Source organism: Mus caroli, chromosome 1 (assembly GCF_900094665.2).
Source record: "Mus caroli chromosome 1, CAROLI_EIJ_v1.1, whole genome shotgun sequence".
NCBI classification, from domain to species: domain Eukaryota; kingdom Metazoa; phylum Chordata; class Mammalia; order Rodentia; family Muridae; genus Mus; species Mus caroli.
In genome coordinates this window covers 146,663,087-146,683,503 of record NC_034570.1, presented here as the reverse complement: position 1 = coordinate 146,683,503, position 20,417 = coordinate 146,663,087, and the positions used below count along the sequence as shown (strand labels likewise).

The window sequence follows — 20,417 nt, the reverse complement described above, 5'->3', positions numbered from 1 at the left end:
ACTGGGCTGAGGTAGAGGGGCCTTCATCACTCAGTTTATGTATGTGCTGTTAAGAAAAGAGGAGAGCTGTGCTTACATTATTAATCTAGGAGAAGTGGGAGTTTCAAGATTAAAGTTTGAAATTATATATGTTAATAAAATATTGCTGTAATACCATCAAATGGAAAATTATACTGTACATACGGGTTTTTTTTTTTTTTTAGGTTTTTTTAAGACATATAATTTTAAACAATGTTTAAGTCTTTAAATTTTATTTATTTTATGTTTATGAGTGGTTGCTTTCATTTATGTCAGTGCACTGCATGTGTGCCTAGTGCTGGCAAAAGTCAGAAGAGGGTATCTGACCCCTGGAATAGGAGTTATAGGTGGTTGTAAGCAACAGTAGGAATGCTGGGAATCAAACCCAGGTCCTCTACAAGTGTTCTTAACTGCTGAGCCATCTCTTCAGCTCACTCAAATCGTTCTAAGACTGTCAAAAAATAAATTCGTAAATCAGGAAAAAGTAATTTTTAAAGATTGTTGCTTTGGTTTTGTATTTGGAAAACAGTCTTATAGAATGGTATAAATGACATATGATATGCATGAAAACAATGTACAAATGTATAACTGAGTTAAGTCTTATGAAATGTACATATTCTTGAAATTGGTACCCAAATCAACAAATGATTATAAACAATTGACTAGCCCCTAAATCCGGTGTGAGGGGATGACCTCAGTTGAGTCACTCCAGGGCTGATGAGCTTCACTGGTGGCACCTCTGAAAGTGGTGCTTGTGTTGTCCTTAAAGTGACAGGATTGTATGGCATGTAGTTGTTTCTGTGTCCCTTGTGTAATAGGGTTGTGATCCTGAACTCCATCGTTTTATGAGCAAATATGACATTATATAATAATGTAATCTATTGATACATGTTATATAAACGTTGACTAGATATTTGTAATTAGATTGACTGTAAATTAGGCATTTATTTTGAAACTCTTTTATGTTTACACCACTTTACCTTTATTAGCATAGACCCTTCGATGGAGACGTTGTAGGCTGGAATGCAGTTTTAAAACTTATTTGACCTACTTATCCTTTACACTGAGAAAATAGTCACTATATTTTTGGCACTTACTTTTAAGGGAAAGAAATGTTTATGAAGACAGTTTTGTCAGATCATTGACAGATTAGTGATAAAGAATGAGCAAGTGCATGTGTGCGTGCATGTGCACATGTGCATCTTGCCCTTGAGAGGATGTCAGATTCCCTGCTGTATCATTCATTCTCTGCCTCATTCCCTTTTGAGACAGGCATTTCACTGACACACCTGTCGCTGTCCTCTGCAGTGCTAGCATACAGGCACGTGCACCATGCCCAGCTTTATGCTTGCTGGCTGGGATCTGGACCAAGTTCTCTAGTTTTGTGTAGTGTGTGCTCTTACCCACCAAGCCACCTTCTCAGCCTCAATCAGTGCTAATAACTGCGATTAAAGTTTTTATGGTTAAAAAAATTTTAACTATTGGTAAATTTACTGATTTTTGTTTTTTCCCAACCCCTGTTTTCAGAAGAAAATGTATTTTTTGAAGAAGTTTTGTATGTACAATGCTAAGGATTGAGTAGAGGGCGCGTAGTAAGCAAGCATTCAGCCACTGAACCACAGCTCTGACCCTTAAAAGAACTTCATCTTTTTTTTTAGATTTATTTATTTATTATATGTAAGTACACTGTAGTTGTTTTCAGACACTCCAGAAGAGGGCATCAGATCTCATTATGGATGGTTGTGAGCCACCATGTGATTGCTGGGATTTGAACTCTGGACCTTTGGAAGAGCAGTCAATGCTCTTAACAGCTGAGCCATCTCTCCAGCCCCAAGAATTTCAGTTTTAGAATAGTTTGAAGTTTGTTTCTAGGAAGCCTAATGTCAGGATTATCTACTCCCTGGAGAAATTAATTCCCATAAAATTAATATACTTTAAAGTTTTATGTATTTGGACTAAATAGGTAAAATTTTATTTTTCTTAAATATAATTTGGGATTTTAAAATAATCAACACACTGGAACCAAGAATGCATTGCAATGGTGCTTGCCTACTGTGTTTGTGTTCTGGGTTCAGTTTCTCAGGACTCCAAATAACGTACTGTATTTTCTTTATCAGTAACTAATTGAATAACATGATTTGTTGCATCTTATCTATTTTGTGTGCATGTGTATGTGCCTGGTTGCATTTGCCATGGTACACAGGTGGAGGTCAGAGGACAACTTAGGGAGTCAGTTCTCGTTCCATAATGTGGCCAAGGGGATAGAACTCAGGTTGTCAGGCTTGGCAGCAAGCATTTGTACCTGCTGAGCTGCCTCCCTTTAATTTCCAAATTTTAAACCTATTTTGTGGATTAAATACTTAATAAATACGGTAAAATTTAATATGCTATAAAGAGCTAATAAAATTAATTTAAAAATTAAGATCTTACTAGGTGAATGAACAAAGGACAATTCATAAATAAAAAAACCCTTAAGATTAAGATCTGCGGCAGAGGAGAAAGGGAAGGAAGGATTGGAGGAGCCAGAAGGATCAAGGACACCACAGGAACATGGCCCACAGAATCAGCTGACTGATAGTCAAGTTGGCTCACAGAGATGAGGGAGCCTGCACGGGTCTGACCTAGGTCTTAGACCTACACATGTGTTACAGTTGTGTAGCTTGGTGTTCTTGTGGGACTCCTAACAGTAGGCGTCGGGGCTGTCTCTCGTTCTTTTGCCTGCCTTTGGGACCCTTTTCCTCCTAATGGGTTCCCTTGTGCAACCTTGATGTGAGAATATGTGCCTGGTCTTCTTGTACCTTGTTATGCCGTATTTGGTTGATGTTCCAGGTTGATGGCCTGCTCTTTTCTGAGGGGAATTAAAGGGGGCATGAATCCAGGAGAGAGAGCCTTGGGGGAGAGGAGGGAGGGAAACTGCAGTTGGGATGTAATATATGAGAGAAGAATAAATTAAGAAGGAGGAAAAAGATTTGTGGCAGAATAATTGATCTGGCTAAGTTCTACCATGTTCAGATTCAAACAATCACCTTTCCCTATGGAAATCAAAAAACAAAAGCAATATAAACGATATTAAAGGGTCTTAATGAAACTTCTGGGCCCCTATATTACTGGAAGCTTGAAAACAGTTTGACGTTGGATCTCAGCAGCATGTCCTTCACATTCTTTAGTTCAGTTTCGATACATTTTGCAGATACTGTTCTATAGTTCAAATAGGCCAAAACCCATATGCACAGTGTTGTCTTTGTTTTTAAGACAATGCCTCATTATGAATCACTGACTGGGCTGGAACTTGCTGAGCAAGACCAGGCTGTTCTTAAATTCACAGAGATCCACCTGCCTCTGCCTTCTTAGTTCTGAGATTAAAGGCATGTGTCACCGTTACAGTGTTATTTGCAGTAGAGAAAATGAAACATGATAAGGTATTGGTTGTTTCTATTTTAGGAGAAGGTCTTGTTTTCCTGTTTATTTACTGTGTGTGAGAAACTGTGTAAGGATATGTGCATGCCATGGCTACATGTGGAGGTCAGAGGACACCTTGCTGGGCACCTCTCCCATCGAGTAGGCCCTAGGATGGAAACCAGATTGTTAGCATGACTGAGCCATCCCACCAGCCTCTTCTTAATTGTCATGCCAGGGGATGAACTGGGGCCGCATGTAAGGGCAGCATGTGTTCTACCGCTGGTACAGCTCCAGCCTCGTGACTCAACACAGTCGGTGTGCTGTAAATGAAAGTTTAATAATAATGATGATAGTTCCTCTAAAGTATTGTATTCTTTATTGGATTATTATGTGTTGCTTATGAGACTATGAATCTGCATTTTATTAGAGATGACAGTGTTGATGAGTAGGCCAGGCTCTGTCTTTTCTATTGTATTTTATAATAGTGATGGGCAGTGATTGTTGATGACATTATTGCAGGTAAATTGGCAAGATGAGGAGCAGCAAGTCAAAAGAGGTGCCTTTACCAAATCCCAGGAACTCTCAGAGCAAGGAGACTATTCAAGGTATGGGTTTTGTTTTTACACTGAACTTAGTCTCTTTCTAAGGTCCTACAGTGTTCAATTTTGGGCTAATCAGTAGATGAAATTTGTGCATTATCTTTTGATTCATAAAACAAAAGAGTGGATTATGCTGGAGCAGTGGCTCAGTAGTTTAAAAAAGTGCTTACTGATCTTGCAGAGGACCTGTGTTCAGTTCCCAGCTCCTCCTGTCCTGTCTGGCTTGCAAGTGCTTATGACTTCCGCTTCAGTGGTCATTTGCATGAACATTTACACGTGTACACTACACACACACACACACACTTAAACTATTTTAAAAAAGTGGATAAATAATTTAAACTTTTACTTTTTAGTATACAAGTACCCTTTAAAAAAATGAATTAGTTGAGCCAGATGTGGTCATGAATTACTGTAATGCCAGAATTCAAAAGGTTGAGGCAGGGGGATTATGAGATTAAGGCCAGCTTCTGCTGCACAGTATGAACTCATCTCTCCTCAAAAGTTATTTATGCAAAATTCATGTTTCTTTTTCAGAAATCCTGATATGACTGTCAGTATCTATAGTACATACATAATAAGTTAAAGTTATTTGTTATAGGTACTTTAAGGTATGATATTTTAAAAGAGAAACTGACAAGTAGACCCAGAGGAAGGTTCTCGTTTGTGAGGAAACTAGAAATTACGCCATATGGGGAGTCTTTGGAGGAAATGAAAATTCTTATCCTGGAAGAGGATAACTCATGGGAAACAGGGCAGCCTCTAACTAGTTGAAAGACTAAGTAGATTTGTTTGTACTAGTAAAGTGATATATGGAATAGTTTTAATAGTATCCTTTCACTTATAAAATATTGATATAGGACAACTCATATTTTAGGTATATTGGTGGATACCTAAAATCCCAGCAACTCAGGAGGCTCAGGCAGCAAGATTCTAAGTTGGAGGTCAGACTAGGCTATATAGCAAGACCCTGCCTTATTTTACCTTATTTATTCTCTGTCTCTGTCCCTGTCTCTCTGTCGGGGGGGATGCTCAGGCCATTGGTGTGAACTGAGTATACTTCTTTTATAAATGTCTGAGAAGCCTGACCTAGCTTCTCACCTATAAGTGCATCTGATAAGGACTGAGTGGTTCTCAAGCCTTTGGTCATGTTTGGGAGCGCGTGAAACTTGATCGCTTAAGTTAACTTCACAACTCTGACTCTCTTACATATCACTTTTTCTCAGTAGATGTAACCACGTCATGGGATGCACTTTCTCAGACCAAGGCTGCTGTAAGTAGTTTTAGTTTCTATTTTAAACATTTACTTGGTTTAAAATTGATACTATGTTATGATGTGATTAATTAGAATATTTAATTGGAAAACAAAGGCATAGATTACACAGTGAACAACCGTGAGCAGTGAAGAAGTAAACTAGACACTGCCGTAGGGTCTCGGGCCTGCTACTGTCATGACACGTCAAGTATTGGAGTGACCTGGGTGGCTCCTCACCTTTAATTAGCTGGTTCACTTTGTGAGTTGATAGGTAGGGTGGCTATGGGGGAGGTTGGATGGCACCTGTGTAGAAGGCTCATTATCAGGGAGGAAGGGAAAGGAATTGGCTTCTTGAATGGACTATGAGTTATCTCTTCTGTTTTGTGGCAGTCATAGGTTCTTTTCCTTTATAAAAAAAAGTAACTATAGGAGAGTTATTTTCATTGTGTTTAGTCTTGTCTGGATTATAGAAATCTAAACTGGTAATGTAATGTATGGTCCCTTTAAGGAGATATTCCTCTTCTTGGTTGATTATCTTTTTTTTTTTTTTAAGATTTATTTATTATTATATGTAAGTACACTGTAGTTGACATCAGACACAGCAGAAGAGGGCATCGGATCTCATGGGTGGTTGTGAGCCCCCATGTGGTTACTGGGATTTGAACGTAGGACCTCTGGAAGAGCAGTCAGTGCTTTTACCTGCTGAGCCATCTCGCCAGCCCCTGGTTGATTATCTTAATAAGTGCTTTTTTCCCCTTTTCTTTTATATACCCCCGGAGTTTGGCTTTGTTTCTTTATTGTCTATTTTAAAAAACATTTAGTTATTTTTATTTTATGTGTCTGATTGTTTTGTCCCAGAGTATGTGTCCACTGTGTGTTTGGCTGGTGCCCATAGGCAGCTGTAAGCCACTCTGTGGGTGCAGGGAACTGAAGCTGGACCCTCCAAGAGTAGCAAGTGCTCTGAACTGCGGAGCCAGCTCTTCAGATGGGGATTAATTATTTTGTGGAATTTTCTATGTTCTAATCCTTGGAAAGCAAATCAGCTAGTTTTATTTATTTGTTTGTATTTTTTGTATTCTCTAGAGAAGGTCTGTTCTCTGTGTCTTGAGAAGCATAGCCTTACATATTGGTAGGGAGAAAAATTGTATTTTGAGTAAATATAATAAAGATTTGGCTTTGTAACAAATGATTATGCGGTCTCTCTCCATGAGCTTTAAATGTATGTAATGCAGGAATGAATAGTAATTGGATTATTTCAGGATTAATTTATGTGTTTTCATGGTATTCAAATTTTAGCTGAGACACATTGAGAACAAATTAGAAGTAACTCCTACAAGCACAGCTGTAATCGATTCTGTGATGGATACAAAGAAGTCTGCAAGTGCTACCCGAAAAATAAGTAGGAAAGGTATGTGTGAAGTCCCTTCTAAGAATTTAACTATACTAAATACATATTCATAAATTATTATTATTGCTTGTGGGGATGGATGCACATACGCCATGCCTGCATTTGTGGAGGCCACACTTTGGTTCTCCTTTTCTACCTTTATGTGGGTTCTGGGGTTGTCCCATTAATACAGATTTTAGTTGTTTCAGTTTAGTGCTTCTTGGTAGTGTGCAGTGCATGTCGGCTGAGTACTTATGCAGAGTACCTGTGACACAGCCTCATGCTTAGTGATGCTGATGATATTTTTACCAGTGCATCATGAGTTTTCGTTGTTTGTGGGAATGAGAATTGTGTTTGGGGTGTTTGAGGTTATATATACTTATTTTTTTAGTTCTTAGGTATAGTCTTTGAAGGTAAAATTTAGTTGACTTAACATGAATGTGCTTCTTTTGTGGGGGGCCAAATTTTTAGTCATGAATATCTTTCATATAGAAACTATATAATACAATGACCCTATGCAGATGCAGATTATATACATATATACATATATACATATATACATATATACATATATACATATATACATATATACATATATACATATATACATATATACATATANATATATACATATACACATATACATATATACATATATACATATATATATTGGTTTCCTTGGTGGACTACATGGTACAAGTAAACGCTGTCCACTTAGCCTAAGTGTTACTGGGTTTTGGCAGTTTTCGTCTTACTGTTTCGAAGGGAGGGTTCCTGAGGATTTAACCTAGGGCCCCACATGCATGGACAGTCCCTACTGCTGACCTGTATCTTTAGCCTTATTTTTATTTACTTTGTATTTTGAGATCAGTGTCTACATTGGTCTTGAACTCACTTTGTAGTTCAGGCAGGCCTTGGCTGATGATCCTCCTACCTTTTGATGTATAGCTTTTGATTTGGTATTACCTTCTTAGAGTTCAGTTTATTTTTCATTAAATTTAGTTGACTGGGTGTTTCTTTCTGCTTACCTAATATCTAACAAGGGATGGTAGGAGGCACACATAGGTAAGTTATTCTCTTAGACAGTCATGGTTTATAGCATATGTTCTCATAGATTTTTTTTTTTCTTTCAGATGGTAGATGTCTAGATGATTCTTGGGCCAGTGCTCCAACTTCCAAATTTTCTAAACCACGGAAAGAGAAATCTCGTAGTCCTCTCAGGGCTACCACCCTGGAAAGTAATGTTAAGAAAAACAATCGTGTGGAGTTCCGTGAACCTTTGGTTTCTTATAGGTTGGTATTAGGAAAACACTGGTATAATCTAATAATAACTGCAATAAGATTATGATTTTTCAGTTTTTCATATACTGATTCTGAAGTTCTGTTAGTTTTTTCTCGTTGCTGTGACCATCTGTCTGACAAGCAGCCTGAGGAGGGAAAGCTTTATTTTGGTTACAGTTTAAAAGGAATACAGTCCATCCTGGGGGAGGGCAAGGCCTGGCAGCAGACCTGGGAGGCTGCAGGCCACACTGTACCTGCAGTTAAAAAGCAGAGCGGCAAGGCTCTGGGAGGGAAATCTCAAGGCCTACCCAGTTCCTCACTGCCTGCAACCAACTGACCAATGCATAAAGTTCCACAGACCTCTGAAAACAGTGCCAGACTGGGCACTCCATCATTCAAACACACGCGCCTGTCTCACACTCAAGCCACAACAGATAGTTCAAAAAATAAACATTCACCAAAACATACATAAAAACTGACAAATCTGGCGCATGCCTTTAATCCCAGCACTCGGGAGGCAGAGGCAGGCGGATTTATGAGTTCGAGGCCAGCCTGGTCTACAAAGTGAGTTCCAGGACAGCCACAGCTACACAGAGAAACCCTGTCTCGAAAAACAAAAACAAAAACAAAAAAACCTGACAAATCACCCCAGAATCAACCTTCTTATAAAATACTGATTATTGGATTGTCTTTTTTTATGGTACTAGATTCCAAATCCAGGATCTCTCATATCATTGTCAAAAACTCAGCCACTGAGCTTCATCCCCAGTCTGTATCCTCTCTATAAGTATTTGATAGGAAGAATAGTAATTTTGTCTCTATGTGCATGTGTGCCTGTCTATCTGTCTGTCTGTCTGTCTGTGTCTGCGTATGCATGCTTGCCACATGCGTTGTTGGTGCCAAGAATGCTCTGGAGAGTTGCAGTTGGTTGGAGCTATCTCATGCGGGTTCTGGGAACTGAACTCAGGTCTTCCAGAAGAGCAGAAACTGCTTATAACCAAGCAGCAAATATTATGAACCAGCTTTTTAGTCCCTGAAATTAATATTTTTCTTTTACTAATTGCATGAGTTTATTCTTTTTCTTTGTTGCAACTTAGACATTCTGGATTAATATATTATTTTGATAGTGTAGGATAGATAATAGAAAATGTTATACATTTTTGTTAACAATGCTTAGGATATTTAAGTACTAAAATTAGATAATTTTTGTTTTTGAAGAATTTACTAATGATTTGAATATGTCTTAGTCTTACTGTGGCAAATAGTAAGAAGTAAGACCCTGGGCCTTATATGTATTGAATTTATAAGCATTTTTTTTTTGTGTGTGTGTGTGTATTTCAAAGTGTCAGTAAATGAAGATGTTTCATGATGGTCTTGATAATTTTAGGTATGTACTCTCAAATTTTGTGATAAAGTATTTGGGAAGAGGATCCAAATAACAAATTCAATGTTTAATATGTTATATTTGATACTAGCTAAAAAATAGTCAGTAAAGAATTTGCAAATGTAGATGAGATATATGTAGAATGATCAGATATGAAATTATAGCCATGGGCATTGTTGCTAGTATTGAAGCAAAAAACAAAACAAAACAAAAACCTCAGAATCTGAAAAACCTGAGATTGAGTTACTAACCACTTCCTATTCTGATGTCCTTGCAAAGAATACTATATGGTACTTAAACTTTTATAATATGTGTGTGACGCACACACACATATACACACACACACACACACATATATATGTGTATGTTTATATATGTGTATGTGTGTGTATATATATGTATGTATATGTGTGTGTGTATGTATATATATATNTNTATATNNTNTATNTATNTATATATATATATATATATATATATATATATATATATATGTTTTTTGAGACAGGGTTTCTCTGTGTAGCCATGGCTATCCTGGAACTCACTTTGTAAACCAGGCTGGCCTTGAACTCAAAAATCTGCCTGCCTCTGCCTCCCAAGTGCTGGGATTAAAGGCGTGTGCCACCACTGCCTGGCTTATAATTTATATTTTTAAGAAAAGAAAAATATACCCAGAAAAAATATACCCAGTTGTATATTGAATGTCCTTTTCTACCTGGCAGATTCCATTTATCATGTAACCCCCTTATTTACCACTCACATGTATGTGCACAGACACACACACACACACACACACACACACACACACACACACTGGGTTTCATGTGGCCAGGTCTGGCTTCCAGCCAGAATGAATTCAAATTTCTGATCCCCTTGCTTCTATCTCCTCCTCTCTGTTACTGAGGTCTTAAGTGTGCGCCACCTGATTTATACAGTGCTGGGATTAACTGTGCATGCTAGGCTGGCACTCTCAACTGAGATACATTCTCAGCTCCTTCAAACCCTTACTATCTTCTGTAAGAAACACAACCTCATTTGTTTTTGCCTGTATTATTTACCTTTCCGTAGCTAGGACCAAATACCTGAGAGAACTGTAAAATTTTTATTTGCTTGTTGGTAATTGTCATCTCCAAAACTTACTGTCTCTGTCTGCTGACCTAGGCCTAGTCCTGGAAGCTTCTAGCATCCACACAATCTAATCTAGGCTTAGAATGATTTCAGCCTCTTAGACTTGCTCTGTCGTCACCTGTGTCTAGCTTGTTCTTCCTCTACCACCTCCCTCTGTACAACTGTCCCAGTAAAACTGTCTCCTTCTTTCTTTCTCATAAGGAGCTTTCCTTTCCTCTCTCTTCTCCTGAGAGTTGGGCAGATCCTATTCTGTCATATCTTTCTGATTTGTCACTTTGTCAGGGTTTCTATTCCTGCACAAAACATCATGACCAAGAAGTAAGTTAGGGAGGAAAGGGTTTATTCAGCTTACATTTTCACACTGCTGTTCATCACCAAAGGAAGTCAGGTCAGGAAGCAGGAGCTGATGCAGAGGCCATGGAGGGATGTTACTTATTGGCTTGCTTTCTTCCCCTGGCTTGCTCAGCCTGCTCTCTTATAGAACCCAAGACTACCAGCCCAGAGATGGCACTACCCACAATGGGCCCTCCCCACGTAATCACTAATTGAGAAAATGCCTTACTGCTAGATCTCATGGAGACATTTCCTCAACTGAGCCTCCTTTCTCTGTGGTAACTCCAGCTTGTGTCAAGTTGACACACAAAACCAGCCAGTACAATTGACCCCTTGTCAACTTGACACACAAACACATCACTATTAAGCCTCAACCATTACTTTCTTATTCATCCCCAAGATCTAAATAACTTTCAGAGTCCCACGGTCTTTACATATTAAAAGTTCAATCCCTTTAAAATGTCCAATATCTTTTAAAATTCAAATTCTCTTAACTGTGGGCTCTACTAAAATACCTTTCTTCCTTCAAGAGGGAAAAATATCAGGGCACAGTCACAAAAGCAAAATCAAACTCCAACCATCTAGTGTCTGGGCAACTCATGATCTTCTCGGCTCCTCCAAGGGCTTGGGTCACTTCTTCAGCCATTCCCTTTGTAAAACACTTCCCAGAAGATGTCACCTCAATGATGTTGGTCTCTTCTTAATCACAGCTAATTTCTTAGCTCCAGCTAACCAGCATCAATAGTCCCAGTAATGCAAAGGTTTCACTTTAGTAGTCCTGGTATCTTGTTAATCACAGCTGATTCTTCAGCCTCAGCTAACTAGAACCACAGAATCTTCACAATCAAAATAGCAATGGCCCTGAAAAGAGTCTTTAATCTTACCTCTGAAATTTCACAAACCTGGCCTTCATCTTCTGCACTGTTCTCAACATTATCTGTCAAGCTCCTACACAACATCCCACAGAGCTCTTAACACTGAATGGATCTTCTAGCCCAAAGTTCCAAAGTCCTTCCACAGTCCTCCCCCAAACATGGTCAGGTTGTGACAAGAATACCCAACTATGCTGGTACCAGTTTGTCTTAATACCACTCTGTCTCTCAATTAGACATGGCTTTTAAACATGGGTGATTCTTTCTCCAAACTAATTTTACCCTCAGTTTTTTGGATTAAAAGTGTATACTAAGGAATGCCTGTGTTCCAGCCAGAGGGACTAAAGGTGTGAGCTAAGGATGAGCCACACCACAACTAGAAATACCGTCTTGGGGTTCACAATGTGATGATGAAATATCCTGCAATAGAGAACAGTGTATTTATACTCATGATTTCAGAGGGCACAGTCCATGGTTGGCCAGACCATGCTTGAGCATCCTGGAGGTGGAAGCACATGGAAGAGGGGCGTATCCACCTCATAGTGTATGAGAAGCAGAAAGAGAGACAGAGTCAGAGACAGAGACAGATGATATGAATTCATGAGTGAGAGATGCCTCTGGCAAGCTATCAAGCACATCCACTGGTGATAGACTTCTTCTAGCTAGGCCAAACCTCCTCAGGTATCCACAACCTTACACAACAGTGCTGTCATTGAGGAACCAAACATTTAATGTAAGGGCTTATGGGAACATTTTCTATTGAAACCATACTACTTCATTTTCCAAGACAGACTAATCTGTGCTTCTTTAATACTAGATACTTTCCATTATAGCATTTTCATATCACAGTTTGATTCATGGTTATCTATTGAAGGGTGTAAATCTGATCTTCTCAAAGCAGTAACTGGCTAGTGCTTTGCCATATGCTAAATATTAATATTTTTACCAATATTTTATTAAGAAAATTTAAAATATTTTAAACAGCTAAAAGTATAGTGAAGACCCTGTGCATATTCAGTAAATATTGAACGAGTAAAAGATTATGTAAAATTACCTTTTTACCTATTTTCCTTTTTAAAGACTTATTTTTATTTGTGTGTATGCATGTGTTTATATATGTGTGTATGCCATTACCACAGAGGTCACAGAGGGCATCACAGCACCTGGTGGAGTTATACACGGATGTGAATGATCTGACAAGGCTGTTGGGATCTGAACTCCTCTTCTGCCAAGAGCAGCAAGTCCTCTTAGTCGTTGAGCCATCTTCAGCCCCCTCAGTTTTCTTATCCCTTTTTGGCTTTAATTTATTCTCTCTATGTTCTAATTTTATACTTAATTTTTAAAAACTGAATTGTTGAATACTAGTGAAGATAGTGAACATAATTGCGTTTAGTCTTCATATCTGATGGCAGCCATAGGACTCATTTCTCAGCTTTGTTTTGTTCAGCAATTGACCACTGTGGACAGGCTTTAGAGATTTGGAGGCCGTGGATGCCAATGAGACTGTGAGCAAAGCTATAGACTAGCTCTGTAGAGAAGTGCACGTTTACAACAGATGGAATTGCAGGTGGGGTCAGGTTATAGCCGTAAGAGTTTCTGAGGTACTTAGGCAGGGTTTATGTTTTTATGTGTAATGGTCTAGATTAGGCTCTGTAATAGAAATGTTAGTGTGAAGCACAGTGTGACTTAAACGTTTTTAGTCGTCACGCACTGAAGAAGATAAGTAAGCTACTGTTTCATATGTTTCAGGTCCAAACTGCTGTACATGGAGTGGGTATACTTTCTCCTTCATGCTGTGTTTACAGCTGAGTTTATTTATTTTATTTTATTTCATTTTTATTAGATATTTTCTTCATTTACATTTCAAATGCTATCCCCAAAGCTCCCTATATATCCTCCCCCTACCCTGCTCCCCAACCCACCCACTCCCACTTCCTGGCCCTGGCGTTCCCCTGTACTGGGGCATAGGATCTTCACCAGACCAAGGGCCTCTCCTCCCAATGATGGCCGCCTAGGCCATCCCGCTGAGTTTTATTAGTCTTCATTAACCTTCTCTTTAACAAACCTCTTAAAAGAATACACACTTTACAATAGTGTGTAAATTAAAATCGGCTGAAAAGGAAAACTTCTGCTAGTATTTTTGTAAACAAAGACTGTAGACTTTGTGTGAGAGTCTGCTTACTCTTGAGTTTTATGTAGTTTTTTTTTTAATATTTATTTATTTATTAATTATATGTAAGTACACTGTAGCTGTCTTCAGACACTCCAGAAGATGGCATCAGATTTTGTTACGGATGGTTGTGAGCCACCATGTGGTTGCTGGGACTTGAACTCAGGACCTTTGGAAGAGCAGTCGGTGCTCTTAACCGCTGAGCCATCTCTCCAGCCCCGAGTTTTATGTAGTTTTAAAGCTGCCATACATTTATTTCTCTGGTTATGAGAAGGTTCACTTTAGAAAAAAGTTTTTAGGGCTTCTTGCACACCAGATCTTTTAATAATATTTACTTGCTTACTTTTTGAGACATGGTATTGTTAAGTTCCCCAGACTGGTTTTGTACCTCTGATCTTTCTACCTCATACTCTCTAGCAGATCTGGACCTTTAAAAAAATCAGTCTGTCTGTCTGCTTTTTGGGACTTGTTCCCAAACTGGCTTTGAACTTGTGACTCTCTTGTCTCAGACTCTCCAGCAGCTTGGATTATGGACATGTAGCATTAAGCCCTGGTTTTCCTTTTTCAGACTTGTAGGGAATTGTTGTTGGTTGTTTTGCTTCCGCTATTAACTCCAGGTTCTCCATTCAGTGTAAGACTGGTTTCAGTTTGACTGCTCTGTTTTACTGTTACTCAGGCTCTTCTTATTGGAAAGTAAAAATTATTTGTGGTGTACATAATGTCTTGATTCATGTATTCATTTTAGGATTGTGTAACCAAGCTCTTTCATGTATGTGTCACCTCACACACTCACTATTTGTGGTGAGAATACCTAATATCTAATTTCTGCAGTTTTTGAGTCTACAGAATTTCTTGTTCTTAACTCTAATCACCAAGTTTTTTGTTTCTATTACAGGGAAACCCACGGTACACCTTTCAGCTTAAGTCCCAGTCATCTGGAGTCAAAGCATGTCTATTGTATTCACGAGGAGAAGCCCGAGAGTGGGAAGCAGATGGTAGTTAGTCGGGAAGACCGGAATATCCAGTGCTGTGATTTTGAGAGTGCTCAGCCCTCGGTCATCAGTGATACAGTTGTTAGATTTTTAAATGATGGACCAGCAATTGATGCATTGCACAGTTCTGAATGTTTAATGAAAATGGGAGTACATGTAAGAACTGAGGATGAAATGCCTAACAGAACAAAAGGAAGTGAGAACAATTCAAAGCCTTCTCTTAACAACATGGAACATGATGTTGATCCAAAAGTGTTGCTGCTGTCTGACTCTTCTCCATCCTCTAGTGCCTGTAATTCCCAAAGATTAGATATTTCGAAGCGGCAACAACATGATATTAAACTGGAAAAACTTAAAGAGCGGATTAGGAAACAGTGGGAACACTCAGAAGAAATAAATGGCCAGGCCCAGACTCTAGGTCATATTGACCATCCAGTAATGGTTGTTAATGTTGATAACTCGGTGACAACGAAAGTCAGGAAAGTGGCAACAGCACCACCTGCTCCAGCATACAAAGGTTGGTATACTTTTCTCTGTCTTCATGTCCTCTGGTCCCCTAGGATGCACAGAACAGCTGAGTACCAAATTAGCTGCATATAAAAAATGGACATGTTAAAAATGACAACTCTAGACCTAAGGCAGAATTTCTGGGGATGCGTTCCAGAATGAGATTTTCTTGTTTGTTTGTGAGACAGGCTCTCACTGGTAGCCCTGAATAACCTGGAATTCACTCTGTGAACAGGCTGGCCTGGAACTCTCAGAGATCTATCTGCCTCTGACTTCCAAGTGCTGGAATTAGACCAGAATAAGAAATTTTAACAAATCTCTTTAAAGGATCTTACCTCTTCCTCTCCTGCCACCCTCCTCTCCTCTCTTTTTGCAAGAGGGTTTATCTATATCTAAGACTGTTCTCAAACTCAAAGCAATCTGTGGTGACAGGCTTGAGCCACTCTGCTCAGCTTCTTAGGAATTCTTAGAGGTTGAGACTACAAAATAGGAAATAGGTTTAGTACCATTTTCTGACAACCAAAAGAATATTGTTTGGAATTCATAGACTTGCTTAACAGGAATGTCTGTAGTGGCGCGTGCTTGTAACCCCATCTACTCTGGAGGATGACGGAGGGAGAATGTCTAGGGTAAGGCCAGCCCAAACTGCCGAGTTCCAGCTAGCCTGACTGCACAGCACATCCCTGTCTCAAAATAGAAAGTTTTAAAAAGAGACAGGGATGTAGCTCAGTAGTAGATAGCTTGTGGGTTTAATTCTCAATATTAGAAAAACCCCATTTTCAAGACATTAATCAGTTTCCATTTAACATAGGACTGCATAGTATTTTGGCATTGACATGGATCCTGTTTTAATTTTTGACAAAGAGTTTCTAAAGAGAGAGAGGGAGAGAGAGAGGGAGAGGGAGAGGGGGAGAGAGAGAGATACCCAAAACCTAAAATACTTCAAAATCTGAAATATGTTAAGAGATGATAGAACACTGTAAGTGGAAAGTTCTATATCTGATCTCATGTGGCAGGTCACAGTCAAAATGCAGGTACATAATATTATTTAATCAGCCGCCCATGGGATACAGGCCCAGACATTTCCTGTCATCCTGGATATATCTTTGCCATGCATCTCCAGACTCCCCAACTCCATTCTGCTCACAGGGATGATAAACAGTGTATTTGTAGATCACACACAGCAGTAGAATTTTTCCATCATGCCTCACAAAGGGTTTGGGGGCGTTTCTTAGCTTTTGCTTATTTTCTGCACTCTGGTGTAAAGTTACTGCTGGGAATGTCAAAAAGCCTGGTGAACATCCTTAGTTGTAACAATTTATAGGTAAAGAGAAAATACTTAGGTTTATCAGTAGTGCCAAAATCAAGCCTTCAGAGTGTGAAACATCTGACAGAAGGGTTGGGCTGGAGTGACTGGGCAGCAGACATGACCTGAGAAAAAGATAAACTGGGAATGTCATGAAAGTGGTGAGCAGAAGTTAATGAAAGGGAAAGGCAGACTGTAGACCCAGAGATGAGTAGCTTATGTTTTCAAAGTAGGTCTTTTGTTAGGCAGTGGTGTCATAAACCCTTAATCCCACTCAGGAGGCAGAGGCAGGTGAGTCTCTGTGTTTGAGGCTAGCCTGCTCTACAGAGCAAGTTTCAGGACAGTCAGAACTGCATAGAGAAACCCTGTCTTGAGAAACAAAAGGGTATTTCTGTCTGTACTGCAGTAGCACATGCCAGTACGTGGAATGCTATTATGTACACCTACCTGAGTGAACAGAAATGGAAAGGACTGTGACTGTGCAAGAGTTTAAGAAAACACACAGGGTACGACTACTACTACTACTACTATTATTATTATTATCATCATCATTATTATTATTATTTTGGATTTATGGTGGAAAAACGTGCTGATTACAAAACCAGAGAGAAGAAATTCAGTGACGAGTTTGCCAAAGTTGTTGCTGATGAAAATCAAAAATACTCATGACACATTACTGTTTTGGTGGTATTGCCCCAGAAAGATGCTAATGATAGCCAGCCCAGGAATTAAGGCTGCCAAGGACAGAAGGGCTGTTGAGATATGTTAATGCAGCAGGCACACAGAAACCTTAAAACTTTGTGTGGCAACTGAAAGCATTCACCTTCCCTGTTTTAAAGGCTTAATGTTTTACTAGTCTGTTGTGCTAATAAAAAGTCAGACCTTAGACAGCTCTTTTTAAATTGGTTTCACTGGCAACCCACACTAGCAGCCCACACTCACTCCTGGGGAGCTGCCCTGAATAATGATGGCAGAATTTTGTTTCTCTTGACAACTGTTCTGTTCATCTTCAGGGATAGAGGATGGAACAGAGATTAAGGGAATGACCAAGTAATAACGATTCCAACTAGAGACCCATCCCATGGGCAAGCACCATTCCCTGACACTACTAATGATACTCTGTTATGCTTGCAGACAGGAGTCTAGCATAACTGTCCTCTAAGAGCCTCCACCTAGCAGCTAACTCAGACAGATGCAGATGCAGATGCCCACAGCCAAACAGTGGATGGAGCTTGGGGACTCTTATGGAAGAGTCAGGGGAAGGAGTGAGGGCCCTGAAGGGGATAGGAACTCCACAGCTTCTCTTGACCCATGAGGATAGAAGGATATCGTTACAAGTCATTTTATTGATATATATATATTTTTAAGACCACTAGTATTTGGCCTTAATACCCTAGGTCTCTGGGCTATCTATCTAGTCTCTGATTCTTGGCCAAGCAGTGTTGGGTATGGGCTCTGTCTCAGGGAGTGGGTTTTAAGTCAATTAGACATCGTTTGGCTACTCACCCAAGTTCTGTGCTGCCGTTGACCTAGCATATCTTGCAGGCAGGACAGATTGCAGGGCAAAGGTTTTGTGGTTTAGTTGATGTTTATGTTTCTCTTTTGGTAGCCTGCAGAGTACTTTCTTGCACAAAAGGTGTTAGAATGTAGGGGTGAAGGCTTCATGTAGGCACCAGTTTGACTTCTCTATGTTCCATGAGTTGTGTGGGTATTGTCCTTGGCAGTGAGGCTCTCTCTGTCAGGTTGTAGAGAACACCCCTTTGTCTTAACAACAAGCTGAGTTGTCTGGGAATTGCCATGGGACCCCCCCTTGGCCAAGAACTCAATTGAATGCAATGCAGTCCCAGTACTGGAAGATTTGTTTGGTGACAAGAGATGCCGATTTGGGACTCTGTCTGCCCCATTTTTAGGAAACCTTATTAAGATCTCCTTCATATATGTTAGGAAGTTTCCACTGCTCTAGGTTTCCATACTATCCCTCAGATGCCCCTTGATTCCAGCTGTCTCTCCCTGCATTCCTTCCCTTAACCCTTTCTCCCCTCCCCTTACCAACCTGTCCCAAGTCCACCCATAAAATCTATTCTATTCTCCCCTCACAGGGAGATCCATGTGTTTGCTGCCCATGGTTCCTAATCTGTCTGAGTGTATGGATTGTAGGTTGGTTATTATTTATTTCATGGCTAATATTCACATATAAGACGACACATAACATTTATCTTTCTGGGTCTGGGTTACCTCCCACAGGATGATTGTTTTCTAGTGCCATTCATTTGCCTGCAAGTTTCATGATGTCATTTTTTTTTTAAACAGCTGAGTAATATTTCATTGTGTAAATGTACTACATTTTCTTTATTCATTCTACTGTTGAGGGACATCTAGGCTGTTTCCAGTTTTTGACTATTATGAATAGAGCAGCAATGAACATGGTTGAGCAAGTGTCCTTGGAGGATGAAGTGTCCTTGACATTCCAAGAGTGGAATGGCTGGATCTTGAGGTAGCTCTAGTTTCAACTTCCTGAAAAACTGCCATACTGATTTCCATAGTGGCTGTCCCAAGTTTGCACTCCTCCCTCCCAGCAATGGAGTCTATGTTCCCTTTATTTCATATCCTCCCAGCCGGAGCTGTCACTTGTGTATTTGGTCTTAGTCATGCGGACAGGTGTAAGATGGAACCTCAAAGTAGTTTTGATTTACATTTCCCTGATGGCTAAAGATGCTGAACACTTCTTTTTAAGTGATTCTTGACTGTTTGAGATTCCTCTTTTGAGAGTTCTCTGTTTAGATCTTTATCCCACCTTAATTTGATTATTTGTTGTTTTGATAGCTAGTTTCTTCATATATATGAATGAATGATTTTTGGATGTGGAGTTGGTGAAAATCTTTTCCATTCTGTAGCCTGCTGCTTTGTCTGAATGATAGTGTCCTTTTGCCTTCTAGAAGCTTTTCAGCTATGAGGTCCTATGTATTCATTGTTGTTCTTAGTGCCTGGACTTTCTGTTCAGGAAGTCTCTTCCTGTGCCATTGAATTCAGGGCTCTTGCCCACTTTCTTTTCTATCTGGTTCAGTGCATCGGTTGTTGTTGTTGGTAAGGTCGGTCTGTGGTCCATTTGGAGTGAGGTTCTGTGATAAGTATGGGTTTATTTGCATTCTTCTACATGTCTACACTCAGTTTGACCAGCACCATTTTTTTTGAAGATGCTGTCTTTTTTTCCAATCTGTATTTTGTCTTATCAAAAATGAGTATCCATAGGTGTGTGGATTTATGTCTGTATCTTCAATTCAATTACTTTGATCAATGTGTCTGTTTTCTGTTAATACTGTGAGATTTTATTACTGTAGCTCTGTAGTATAATTTGAAATCAGGAATGGTAGAACATCCAGCAGTTCTTTTATTGTTTGGGATTGTTTTAGCTAGCCTGGGTGTTTTTTTCTTTTCCATGTAAAGTTGAGAATTGTCCTTTGAAGGTCTGTGGAGAATTGTGGTGGAATTTTGTTGGGGATTCCATTGACTCTGTAGATTGCTTTTGGTAGGATGGCTCTTTGCATTATGCTAACCCTATCGATCCATGAACATGGGAGATCTCTCCATCTTCTGATATCTTCTTCAGTATCTTTCTTCAAAGACTTGAAGTTGTTATCGTACAAGCCTTTCACTTCCTTGATTAGAGTTACCCCAAGATATTTTATATTATTTGAGGCCATTATGAAATATGTTTTCTGTAGTTTGTATCCTTATTTGCTCCTATGAGTATTTTGTTCCCCCTTCTAAGAAGGACTGAAGCACCCACACTTT

The 20,417-nt window shown here is 39.4% G+C and overlaps 1 protein-coding gene across 6 annotated transcripts in view; it reads left to right on the top strand.

Annotated features, from left to right (window-relative positions):
• The window catches only part of Cep350 (centrosomal protein 350), a 131,746-nt gene that overhangs the window by 6,967 nt on the left and 104,362 nt on the right, over positions 1 to 20,417 (top strand). For 4 of the 6 annotated variants that reach the window (XM_021177402.2, XM_029481956.1, XM_029481958.1 and 1 more), the window contains exons 2-6: positions 3,937 to 4,022; positions 5,240 to 5,286; positions 6,565 to 6,676; positions 7,789 to 7,948; positions 14,716 to 15,329. In XM_021177402.2, the coding sequence (XP_021033061.1) occupies positions 3,950 to 4,022; positions 5,240 to 5,286; positions 6,565 to 6,676; positions 7,789 to 7,948; positions 14,716 to 15,329 (1,006 nt within the window). In that variant the 5' untranslated portion in view covers positions 3,937 to 3,949. The remainder of the gene's footprint in view (positions 1 to 3,936; positions 4,023 to 5,239; positions 5,287 to 6,564; positions 6,677 to 7,788; positions 7,949 to 14,715; positions 15,330 to 20,417) is intronic. The other 2 variants (XM_021177416.1, XM_029481954.1) reach the window with 1 other exon arrangement.